The sequence below is a fragment of the Ceratotherium simum genome, chromosome 12, assembly GCF_057802395.1.
Source record: "Ceratotherium simum simum isolate JZ-2026a chromosome 12, ASM5780239v1, whole genome shotgun sequence".
NCBI classification, from domain to species: Eukaryota; Metazoa; Chordata; class Mammalia; order Perissodactyla; family Rhinocerotidae; genus Ceratotherium; species Ceratotherium simum.
In genome coordinates, this window is record NC_141911.1 from 3,633,367 (window position 1) to 3,646,604 (window position 13,238).

A 13,238-nucleotide genomic window follows, 5' to 3' on the forward strand; every position below is an offset into this window, starting at 1 on the left:
CTTGTCATGGGGCCGAAATCCCTTCATTGGACATCCCTCAGGGCAAATCACTCTTAAGTCTCCTGATCATCTACATTTTCCCCCTGGGAGACCACACCAGCACGGTAAGATTTAATTGGGATTGCTCTAACTGAATCAAATTGATCAGTTTCTCAATTTCCTAACAGTTGCTGTAAGTTCCAGATTTCTCAGAACAATCATTTGCTGAGGAAAAGCAAACATTTCTCCTTAGGTTGATGCTGTCCCTGTCCAGCCCATGCGGTCACTGCGCAGGCCGTCAGCACCGAGAGGTGGGACTTTTCTCGCCCTTCACCTCTGCCACAGCCCTTCCCTCACCCACCTTTGTCGTTCATGTGGGGTCGGCCTCCCGCAGGAGAGTGAGCTCCTCACAGGAGGGGACTGCACGCTGGCCCGCGGCGGCCGGAGGACTCCCCTCCGCCCAGGGCCCACTGAAGAGCTTACTCTAAGGAGGCTGGGCCGGAGCCCGGGGAGCTGCCGCCTTGTGCAGGCCTCTTACTTGTACACCTTGGCGTTGTACGTCTTCTCCCCAGGGAAGCCGAACATGCCGCAGACAACTCGGGAATTGCCGGCCGTCCAGTGCTTGTCACAGATCTGCTTCCAGGTCTTGCCCTCCTTCACCTCCACGTAGCCCTCCGTCACGGGCTTGCGCTTGCGGTAGGTGGAGAGGATGGCCCGGATCCGGATGTCCTCCACCTGGGTGTTCAGGTTCTGGGAAGGAGGGGGCACGGAAGGAGAGGGGTTACTTCCCTGGTCCGGCCGTCCAGGGGTGCCTACAGGCTGGGCCATCTGCTAGCCTGGCCTACCCTCAGGCCATGCAGAGCATGGGGAGCAGGAGTGGCCTGGAGCAATCAGAAGACTTGGGGGAAGACCCCAGCAGCCTCTCCTGCATCCTACAGAAAGCCCGGGGAGCAGAGGGCAGCAGCCTCCTCCTGCAGGGGTCTCAAAATAAAAGCAGAAAAGAGAATGTGTTCTTTGAATTCTCATGTTCTATATTAAAAAGAATTTGGATTTCGCATTTTACTCCAAAGCGTGTGTGTGTGTCTCCCCACTTTCGGTAAAACTGAAGTTTCAGGCAGCTGAGCCTCAGATATCCTGAGACTAGTGGTGTCATCTTGTACACGAACTCGACCTCCACCTGACCTCGTACCCGAGGGTCGGCAGGGTCGGCATTCCTCAGTGTGAAAACCCCAGGAGAGAAGGGGGAGGAGAAGATGGGAGGGGAAGTTATATGCGGGGACCCGGGCCTGCTTAGCAGGGAGGGGCGTCCTGGTGGGGGATGGATACAATCATTGGGCTGTGGCAAGGAAAGGGAAGATTCCAAAGGCCTTGAGGCCCTTGTTAAGCCCCCTCCTCACCCCTTGCCCGCCCCCACACCATCCATCTTCCTGTGGCAGAGAAAGAGGCAGGACCCGACAGGAGGAAGTAGAAGAGGCTGGAGGTGGGGAGCGTGGGCTCCCCGCCCCACACCCCTGACACTGAGCAGCAACGTCTCTGCCCCACGCCTACCCCTGAGTCCCAGGGATTCGGTAGAAGGACAGGGGGCCTCGAGAGCCAGGCTGGGTGAGAGGAACGGGGGGCTTCCCCGGAGTTACAGTGGTACCTTTATGCTTTTCCAAGGCTCACCCAATCTGCCCCCAAACACTGGGCAAGCTCCCTCCTGAATCTCTCAAGTCCAGCCCCTCTTTCTGCCCCTGACCAGTGGGGCCCCCCACCAGCTCTTGCAGGCTCCCTGAGTCTCTCCTCTATCATCTGCCACCAGGAAGACATCAGAGAGCTCTTTCTAACACAGCTCATCTTGTCCCTTGACCTACTATTCTGCCTACGTAGTAATGCCCAGATTACTTATTGAGGTGCCCATGGCCCATCATGACTGATTCCACCTACACCACCAGCCCCCTCACTGTCCCCAGCCCCAAATCTATACTCAGATATGATGAATTACAATATAATAAGTGCTTTATGTGCATTCTCTTACTTGATCCTCAAACAATAGAATGAGGTGGTTTATAACTACCATCATCCCCATTTATCATCGGCAATTATGTCCCCAGGACCACCTAGAGGCAGGGAGCACCTGAGCCGCAATGTGAGAAGTTCTCTGAGCTGGTCCAGGGAGGGAGAGGTAGGGCTGGGCAGGGGTGCTGGCAGGGGGGAACCTGGCGACCTGAGTGCCCGAGCCCCCGTCCAGCCAGGATGCAAATGAACCTCGAGGTTGAACAGGACCATTATCTGGGTGCCCAGGGATTCATGTCTCCTCGCCACTGGCTTCAGGGTCCAAAGCCAGGCCTTGCTTCACCGGTCCTGCAAGGCAGTGGAAAGTATGTGGGCGGGAGTGATGGCATTCGGCCCCACGTCCTTTCCATGCAGAGCGGAAGGAAAGCCGCCAGTGGCAGGATTATGTTTGCCAGCTTGGACTCTGGATCTTTTACAGCCCCCGTCAGGGCACAGGACTTGTGCCACCAAGACACGTGGACAGAGGCAAGCCAAGAAAGGGCCTGAGGTCTAAACCGGCCCATGGGCCAGTCCCCTCCTGCTTCCCACCTCGGGAGGCCAGGCTGGAATTCCAGTGCGTAATGCGTAATGCCCAATGCCCAGAAGGAAAGTTACCGCTGTGGCATCAGCCCTACGGATTCACGGGGCAGGCAGGCTGGGCCGATTTATTAACCTCACAGATCCTACCCCGCACTCCATTTCCCCACCACCACCCGCCTAAGGAGAGCTGTGAAATGGGAACCTCAACACCCCGGCTACGACAGGAGGAGGAAGGCCCAGCGAGGGGAGCTCAGCAGACCCCTAGACTCTTGTCCTGATGTGGGACAGCATCCCCTCAGCAGAACTATGGCTGGTGGGGAAAGCCAGGTGGGCTCCAGGATGCAGAAATGAGGCCTGGAGAAGAGAAAGCACTAGAACTAGGTGTCATTGTCCTTGTTCTCCCACCAACTCACTGCATGTGTGTGTGTGATGGTGTGTGTCTCTGTGTGTGTCTGAGTGTCATGAGTGTACTTCTCAGTGTGTGTCTGTGTATCTGTACATGTGTTTCTGGGAGTGCATCTGTTTGGTGTGTCTGCATGCATGACAATGTGTATGCAACAGGGTTGTGTGTCCGTGCGTTGTGTGGGTCTCTGCACGTGTGGAGTGTGTGTCTGTGGGAGGGTGTGTCTGCCTGTGCACCTATGTGGTAAAGGAAAGGTCCAGTGAGACTTGTTCCCTCCAAAGTCTTAGGTCAGGGTTGGCTTTACAGCTGTTGTTACTTCATAATGGAATGTCTCCTCTCTCACTTCATTCATTCACTCATTCGACAAAATACGATCTCTCCGCCCCATGGACCCTGCCAGGTTTCCTCCCTGTGCCCCAACTACAGAGTCCTGTCTCTTCTCTGAATAATAACGACTGTGATGGCCCTCATCTATCAAATACCAACCAATTTATTACACGTCAGGCTCTGTGCTCAGAACCTTATGTCCATTCTCTTACTCGATTCCCATGACAACTTATGAGAAGGCTGACACATACCCATGTTACTGGTGAAAAATGAGAAAGCTTGGCAAGGTTTTCCAACTTCTCCAAGTTCACACAGCCAATAAGCAGGCAAACAAGGGTGAAAACGGAGTTCTTACTCCAAGCCCGTCCTCCACGCTCACGACCCCTTGTCCCTGGGTGGTCCCGCCCATCCTGTCCACTGCCCAGTGTTGAGTTGACCCACACGAGGCAGGGCCTGGAGCTCAGCCTCCCGGTGGACCTTTGGGGCCTGCACATCTGAAGCCCACATTCGAAATCCACCCTGCGCCCTGCCGGGAGAAGCCGTGAGTCAGACCAGAGTGCGTGAGGGACAGCTGCCTCCCAGCTGCTCCTGGACTCTGGCCAGGGGGTGGCAGGGAAGCCTCGTGGTCACATTCAGCGCTCACTGCTAGCTCCGAGCTCATGTGGGCCACTCAGAGACCTCTGTAGGAAAACACACACGTACACACATAACTCCCCTCCTGACTTCACTGCTGTGGAATCCCTCCCACAACCACAAGTGTTAGGAATTTTTTTCCCAGAAATTCAGCCCCAAAAGAGAAGAGAAGATTTGAAACACTAAAACACAAACATATTTTTCTTTTCTTACAGAGGGCTCTCTAGACTTGCTAGTGTTACATTAAGCCCAATAGCCCAGAAGCTGGTAATGTGTCTGGCACGTTTTAAAACTTAAATTGAAGTCTGAATGGTGTCCCTCTCACCAAAGACAACAGTTCAATAGTTCACCCAGATCTCCAAAAGGCTTCCCTCCAAGGGAACTCACAGGACCTTCTGGACTTGTCCTACTCAGAGCTCATCACATCCCCAGGGAGGGCCTAAGCCCTGGGAGTGATTGTCATCCACTTGCAAAAGGGAGAGTCGGGTGCGGCGAGGCCAGGACCTGTGCTACCTCAGCCAGTGTTGGTGGAAAGACAGGCTGGTGGAGAAGCAGCAGGGCTGGGACTCCCAGTCTTGCACTGAATGACATTTTACCTCTGCAGCATCTGTGAATGACTTGCAAATTCTAGAATGTGACAGTCCGGGGCTGTCGCCAATGAGGAAAAATTGCCAGTTTTGAAAGTCTAGTTGGAGATTGCATCAGGGAGAGATACAAGGGAGACAAGGCAAGAAAGCACACAAGCCTACAAGAATCCACTTCACAATTTGTCTGAAAGCTCGCCCCTAGGCGCATAGCCTCCCGGGGAGGCACATTTGCAAGGGCCAGGTCTTAGCCCAACTACCCTCCTTTCCTCCGCTCTAGAGGTCATAATTTAGCATCAGCCCAGGCTTTCCCGCTTGAGTAGTCATCCTTGGAGTGGTTGGGGTGGGAGGACCATGATGGGGAGACAGACCAGTTATGCCATCATCCCAACTCGAATGCACGACTGGTTAGTTCTACACAACTTCTGCTCACTTAGCAAGCCCCTTCCCTCTACTGCTAACAGGTTCCTGCATCTTGCCCTCAGCCTTCTTTATTCAGCTATCTTAAAAAATGGCCTTCCATGTAGCGGCTAAGTGCGTGCACTCCACTTCGGCGGCCCGGGGTTCACAGGTTCAGATCCTAGGCACGCACAGACTCGCTGCATGTCAAGCCATGCTGTGGCAGTGTCCCACATAAGGTAGAGGAAGTTGGGCACAGATGTTAGCCCAGGGCTGGTCTTCTTCGGCAAAAAAAAAAAAAGAGGATTGGCATGGATGTTAGCTCAGGGCTAATCTTCCTCACACACACGCAAAAAACGGCCTTCCAGATAGAGATCCATTTTCCCAACTGCCAGCTTGGCACCTTCCTCAGCACCTCAAGCCAAAAACATGCAAGATGCCCTTGATCTTTCCTCCTCTCACTGAGTGGGACTCCCACCCTTCCAGCATGCAGACTACGAGCCTCGCACACCTTCTACACCCTCCTCCTCACTCTCATAGCCCAGTCTGCCCAGCAAGGCCTCTTCCCTCCTTCCATCAACTTTCCATTCTCACTTCTGTTTTTCAGTCAGCTGGGCAATGAGAACCGTGGAAGAAAAAGAAAGGCATTACAATCCCGTCACTTCACGTGGGTCCTGCGCATCTCCTCAGTCCGCGTGAATCGCGGGCCCAGTCCACCACGCACACCACCGGCACATAAGTCCTTGACCACTGTGCATGCATTTGTCTTGCTCAAGGCCTCCCCGTGGCTCCCCGGGAGCCAGGTCTCCCAGTCAGGAGCCTCCCTCATCTGACCCATCTCATTCCCTCCCTTCCCTTTTCCCAGCCAGCGAGCTTCTCTCACCACCACGCCGACATCACTCTTTTAACCCGAGCATAGAGCCACTCCCTGCAATTCTCTCTTCCCTTCTCTCTACCCATCAGAACCCTACTGACCATCACGGACAATTTCATTCATGCATTCAAAAAATATTTGTTGAGTGGTACCGTGTCCCAGGCACTGTGTGAGGCCCTGGGACGCACAGGTCAGCCAGACAGGTAAGTCCCTTGCAGTCACTCATGACAGAGGAGGAGAGACAGTACCACCTCCTCCACAAAGCCCCCTCCCCAGATATCTCATCCACATCATTAGATTTCTTCCTCATTCCTCTAGCACTTGCTTTCTGAGTCATGCATTTAGTCCTTGGTTTATACTACCTCGTAGTACTATTTATCTTGCCACGTGTTTTTGCCGCCTCCTCGGACTGTGAGTCCCTCAAGGGCAGAACTGTGCCTTACTCATTTTTGTATTACCCATGGCTCCTAGTGACAGACACAACACATAGTGGGTGCTCAAATATTTTTGGAATGAACCAATAATAATTTTTAAAAATCCAATTACAGGAATTCAGCTTAGCTAGAAACTTTGGGCTCCCAAGCCAAAAACTTAATAAAGGCTCCCTTTATTCTTCGTTTAATTCAAAATAAACAACGAGGCAGCACTTGCCTCTCTTCACAGCATAAGCGCTACTGTGTGACTTGTGGACGGACAGGGAGAATGTCTCTCTTTATCCCTGCATTCTCTTGTCGTCTGAGCTATTTGACAGCTCCCTCTTCCCCTCAAAATCTAATGCTAATAGTTATTGAACTGACTTAAAAACTGATCTGCCTCTCAGCACATGTTTACACGGTTTAGCTAATGGGTATTATCTGTCAAGAGTATGAGGCATGTTGTCTGGCTACACTGTAATTATCCCCTTTTGATGATCAAATCAGGAATTCACAGCGTAAGAAGCTGCCAGCAACATTCTCTAGCCACTGTCTTCCGCAGGGTCAGATGGGGGAAAGGGAAGAGGGCAGGCATTGCAAGATTTCTGCTCCTCAGCTCTGTGTGATGGAGACCAGTCTGGGCGGAGGGGGTCGGGGCGGGGTGGCGTGGACAGCTGAGGTCATGTTGAACCACCAGAGGAAAAAGCCGGCAGTCTGTCTGGGCCCTCCTCCTATAAATCAAGAGCTTTGCAATGCTGCTGGAAAATTATATGCTCTGAGTTTCATTTTCCAACCTGCAAGCACTTGGGTAGGTAACAGAGGCTGCCTCTGGAGAACAGGCATGCCCTGCTGTCTGCAGGAAGCTGGCAGGACACCTGCTCCAGCAACCGGTCCCTCCGACCCAGCAGGGGTGCTGAGGCCACAGACCAGGCAAGTCCTGGGCCAGGTCGAACCATCTACCACACTCCCAGGTGGGGTACCTGATGCTTCTCTTCACGGCAATCTCCACTACGAGACAGGAAGCCCCAGACAGGACTTTCATCAGTCCCGCTATTCCCAGTGCTCAGCGTAGGGCCTGCTGCTCAATTAAAATGTATTGAGTGAATGAATGAACAGACGCAGCATCCAGCTGCCTTACCAGCAGCCTCCTGGGATGGGGTGGGCTAATTCCTTGGCACTGACCCTTCCAGCATGGCTGAGGTGACTCAAATGAACTACTTGAGCCCACTGTGGAGCCAGACTGGACACCACCAGCCCGCACTAGTCACATCAGCAGGCCACCCTCCAGAACAGACCTACCTAACCAGGGCAGAGAGAGGCTCTCTCCAGCCCCCTCCAGCCCCAACTTCTTCCATTCAGCGCCCCTCCCACTGATCTCTCCCCATTAATCTCTCCCTTTCCAGACTGCCACACATTTACCATCCAGTCCCCACTGTTCAAAGTTTGAGTGCATACTGTCCCTTCATTTATTTTATCTAAAACAAATTATAATGCTACTTATTCATTTATTTCATCTAACGATTAAGTATAGTGTCACTTATTCATTTATTTCACTTCACAAACAATTATAACAGTATCCATACTTTTCAAAGGGTTGCCTGTAAAACACTCTGACCACAAATCAGGTTACCAGATTTTCCAGGATTTGCACAATTTCAAATATTTTGTTGTGTTAGCTGCATAAATGCCCTTTTGCTTTTCAGAGGCTGTGACCTATTTTTAGTTGGGAAAAAAGGTCACCTTAGAACGACTTCTCCTGTGTCCCTTGTGGCACTTGGCAAGCCCTCACCACGTAGAGGCTCTCGATAAATAGAATCAAGGGATGTTAGCACCAGGCAGGATCTTAAACATCCTCTTGCCCCAGCTCCCTATGAGCTGGGAGAGACAAAACCCAGGACAGCCACATCTGACAGCCCAGCCTGACAGTTCGGCAAGACTGGGGATTCAGAGGCTGTAGGCTTCCACCATAGCTCTTTACTCCCTTGCTGAAGAGTCTGACACAAACTGCCCACTTGCTACCGTTTCTGCCCTGGAGGGAAGCCGCCCAGCTCTCCTGCGGGTCTATATTTAGGCTTGGAGGGACCACCACCTTCTAAACCGCACAGAGATGAACAGAGACGCCCTTTCTTTCCCACTCAGCGCAACCTGCTGCACCTACCCTCTGTGGGGGACAAAACTCCTGGCCGAGAAGTGCCCAGATCTTTCTAGAGTTAATTACTCCCTTTCGGGTTCCAGGCCTCCACCCCCAGGAGCCCCCAGATGCTGGTGAGATAAAGCTGCTGCTCAGAGGAAAACCTTGAAGCATTTGGCTGCCGACTGTGACTAATAAAAACCTGGACTCCTGGAATTTAAAAAATTCACAACAGCCTCAGTCCCTGTGGCTAAGAGGAGAAAGAGCTTTTTCAGGTCTCAGGGCCCTTCCAGAAGGATGTGAGAGAGTGGGGGGCAGGGGTACCAGATTCTCCCCGCTGTTTCTTCATCATCCCTCTGTTGGCCCCTCAAGATCTCCTGAGCTGCCTGCTGTCACAAAGGAGAAACTGAGGCTCGGGGTCATGCAGGGGACAGGCAACATGTAAATCTCACAGCCTGGGAATCCGTAATCAGTTCTGGCAACCTAACTGCTTTTGCAAAAGAGCCTTTAGAAAATAAGGAGGGAAGAAGGTGGGGTGGGGAGGTGAAGAAAGGGAAAGACCTGTGTGTTCCCTGGTCTAAGGACACATGGCCCCAGCCCCGGGCTTTCTATGAGCACATGACCTAGCAATGTGCAAAACAGTCCATGGAGAGGTCTGCTCAGAAGGGCATCTGGATTTGTAATCTCTCCTTATCTAATGCTTTTTCCAACTTGTCTACGGCCACAGACAGGAAATAAAGCCTCTCAGTTTAAGAGCCTCTGAAATCCTAGGAGGTTTGGTTGGGGCTCTGTTTTCTAGGTTTAAAAATGACCTATTCACTTGAAACCAACAGTATTTTACATTTTATTATTTGCTTCTGCTTACCTCTTTTTAAGAAGGTTTTGAGGATTGGCCTAAGACTCATTTTCCTTAGGAAAATGCTGTTTTACAGTGAAGTATCCAGAGACCCAAGAAGTGTCAGCCACTCTGGACGTACAGCTGCCAAGTCCCAAGCTCCACGGGACTGGGACTCAGGTCCTTCAGCTCTGGGGTCTAAAGCTCAGACTACACAGAAAGATGTGACAGCACAGCCTATGCCAGAAAAGGGGAGAACCGAGACCCTGCTTGGGTCATTTTCTGGATGAAATGAACCCAGGACAAGGAATCAGAGGTAGAGCCGACCTACTGCAGCTCTGTGTAGTCTGCAAAGCACTGTCATGGAAATCATCTGATTTGTTTTTTTCCCCTACAGAATATTTAAAACTACCTTGTAAATGATGAGTGCATGCTGTGTCATTCTGATGGAGAAACCACTTCCACTCTGGATTACAGACTGTCATAGGTGGGAGGGATTGAATTCAACCCACTCATCTTAAAGAAGAGAATGGACTTGCCCCATATTCCAGCTGCCGGCCAACAGGTAGCTCAGGGGCCAGCCCTGTGAACTCTCCTTTGGTGGGGTCATTCATATGAAGAAGATGCGCTTTTTCCTTCCTCTAGAGGGGAGTTTATGAAGTGTCAAGGAGCCCCCAAGGGATGCCCCAAGCAGATATAGGAGTGCACTGAAGCACAGTGAGCTCATCGAGTGCAATTCCATCAGCCAGGCCCCAGGGCTCAGTGACTCACGCCTCTGGCATCCGGAGTGGCATGAACGTGGTCTAGACTGATGTGCAGTTTTCTTCCACTCTCTGCTTGGGGAATTCAAGTGTGCTCCAGAGAAGGCACAAGCCTGTGAGGGTCATCTCTAATGGTCTAATCTGTCCTCATTCTCCAGGAGTCAATGAGGTGGATGTGACAGAGCCCGGCCACAGCCCTGCAGAGGAAGGATGGGGAGAGACGGGGTGTCCTCCTCACAGTCATTGGTCCAGTCATTTCCTGGGGTCACAGACACAGAGAAGCATTAACAGACACTTCACTTGGACCACACTTCACTCGTGGCCACTTGTGAATTTAGGGGCCCCAAACTAGGGGAAGTGGAGGGAGGACTTGAGGTCTCACACTTTGATGTGAAAGATTGAGGGTAAAAAGTCTATTCCGGCTTTCAAGGCCACAGTGGTGAGGGGCCAGAGAAGAGGCAGGGAGAGGCCGGAGCACACGGCACACACGCTACCCGGCATCCCTTCCCCGAGTGTGTGTGTGTGTGTGTGTGTGTGTGTGTGTGTGTGTGTACGCAAGCCCGTGTGAGTGTGTGTCATGGGTAACCAGATTCACCCAATGGTGGATACTGCCAATAGTCAGCTAGTGGTCGCCCTCTGCATGTGCCGGCTGCATTTTCATAGATGCAGAGTAACAAGGGATCTTAGAACCTGGCAATCACCTTGTCCTGCTTCCTTCCCCATGTAGGAATCTGGCTGCAATACTCCCGGCAGGAGGTCATTGTGTTCCTGCTTGAACTGTCCCAGTGACAAGGCGCTCACCACTAAGAGGGCAACCCCATCTGCTGTGGGGCAGCCTCCTGTTACGGAGTCTTTGCACTGAGCTGAAATCTATGCCCATTGCCTCCCACTCATCTCAGTTCTGGGAGTTAGAATACATCATAAACATCGTTCTCCATGGTAGCACTTCAAATATTTGAAGAGAACTGAGATGCCTCCCCTCCTATCTCCTTTCTCGGCACAGTATCTTCATTTCCTCTTATGGGATGGTTTCTAGACCAGTCTCCATCCTGCTCGTCCCTCCTCTGGGTGACCTAGTTATGAGATGGCCCCAGAAGTGAACCCTGTACTCAGTTCTTGGTCCAAAAAGCAGAGCTGAGGGAAATAATTCTTCACTCAGTGTAGCTGTTTGCATCCGCTTTTATAGGAGCCATATCACACACTTGGCTCTCACTGAGCTTTTCAGTCAACCAACCCCCTTCAGGGATTTTTTAAATATAATCAATTCTTTTTAGTCACTCTCTCTAGCTCTCACTCTATGGCTGATTTTTCTTTTCCCATGAACCTTGATATAGGACCTTATATTCATCCCTAATATGTTACAGCTTGGGCCTTTTATTTCAACCTACTGAGGTTTTCTGAATCTCTTTCCATGATGTTATAGTCCAGCAATCCCTCCTAGTTTTGTGGGTCCTATAAATTTTACCAGCACACATTTTAATCTCCATGCAAAGTTCTGACACATGATGGAGAGGCAGGATGGAGCCCTGGGGTACACCATTAGAGACCATCCACCATGTTCACGTTAATCAATCAGCACTTCTCCTGGGTGTCAGTAGTCAGTACACTGTGACTCCATCTAACTGCACGTCCACCAAATGTCCATCTCTTCGTTTGGTCCACAAACATTTAATACGGGACATTTCTTTAGCCAAGAGGAATGATTCCATGACTTCAGCTACTGACACAGGCTATTACATGAGGTATTTCAGGGAAATTTCTCAGCATCCCACAAATATTCCCTGTAGGTGGTCTAGGCAGCTCCCTACCCGTCAGGCCAGCTCTGCCAATAAGCATAAGTTTTAGCCATGAAGTCCTGGATGGAAGAATCTTCTGGCAACTCTCAAAGGTTCTCCTCAGACATCCTGACATCTGGGCCCTTTCATGACCTGCTTTCAGCCAGTACCAAAGGGAAGAGGTTACAGGGGATTGCTCATCAATTGAAGGTTCCCTCCATGTCTGTGGCTGGACAAAAAGCTCCCAGCCTGTCCCATGGTAACCATTCTGATTTGTACGACAGCAAGAGGGAGGCACTCTAGGAAAATGTTGTGGAAGTCATCTGGCCCTTCAAACCAGATATCACCCCAGGTAGCCCCTTAGGGATACTGTAAATTCATTGAGGACCCAGGGTCCCTGCCTTGGAATGATCTTCCAGCTTTCCCCAAGGCATGCATCTTGTCCTCTCAGGTTACAAGGGGTGGAGGACCAGCGCTGTGTTTTCTTTCCCTAACGGCATCCTGGACCATGATGAGGGTGGAACAGGCACCCGACAAGTGTCCAGAATAAAGACAGGTGCCGAGCTTTCCTATCATGGACTCTCAGCCCTTCCAGAATAAGAAAGTACCCTCCAACATATTTCTTTCAGTCATTTCTCTGCCTATTCCACCCAATTAAGGCTCTGCTTTTGATATGACCCATCTTATTTCCCCTTCGAATGCTAAGCATTAAAACTGGCCCAGAGGCACTCAGTAAACACTTCTCTGTTGGAGTGCCACTCACAGTCCTTTCTCCAGAATCATTTTTCCTAGCAGCAGATGAGTCTTCTCATTTTCCCAACCCCAAATCCGCTGACATTTTGGCCCATCTTCTTTTTATTCAAGCTGTCAATGACTTTCTCATGCCCAGAAGCCTGGATCTTCACTTGACAATCCAAGTGGATTATCCTGAGGTTCTAGGCTGAATAGAGGCCCATTAAAGATGTTATAAGTAAACTCATTGTCCTATTCGGCAGAGCAATGCTATGAAGGGATGATTTGCTTCTATGCACTTCTCATCCCAGTTTAGTTTAATATTTTATTTTAGGAGATCCTTCACCTACGGGCATAATGATTTTTGGTTTGCATTCCTGGGAAGAAGAAAATGTGGGAGTTGGAGCTATTGTTGCCAGTAGGTCCCTAGCATTATTTCTATTGGATACACTGGTGAATAAGATATAGCTCTTGCCTTCCAGGAGCTTCCAATCTCATTGGAAAGATGAGATACAGATAAGTGGGTGCTAATTATTCTGTATGATGTTATAAAGAGTGGAGGTGGAAAGGGTGAAACTGAGTTGGACAAGCCCACCCTCCAAATCATAAACTCCACAGTAAAGCAAAGCTGTCATCAGTAACGAGAACACCTAAGATCATCAAGTATATCAGCTCTGTAACAATCTCTTCTGGTTATCTCAAATAAAACTGCAGCGTTTGAAGGGTGTCGACTAGAGGCAGTCTCACCCTGCTGGTTGAGAGGAGACTGGAAACCCTTCTTTGTGCTGTAACGCAGGCTTCAACAAGTTCCCAAGCGC

General features: G+C 50.8%; 1 protein-coding gene across 3 annotated transcripts in view; it reads right to left on the minus strand.

Moving 5' to 3' along the window:
- The window catches only part of LOXL2 (lysyl oxidase like 2), a 91,950-nt gene that overhangs the window by 41,804 nt on the left and 36,908 nt on the right, over positions 1–13,238 (minus strand). For all 3 annotated transcript variants that reach the window (XM_087437321.1, XM_087437320.1, XM_014789845.2), the window contains exon 4: positions 518–729. In XM_087437321.1, the coding sequence (XP_087293447.1) occupies positions 518–729 (212 nt within the window). The remainder of the gene's footprint in view (positions 1–517; positions 730–13,238) is intronic.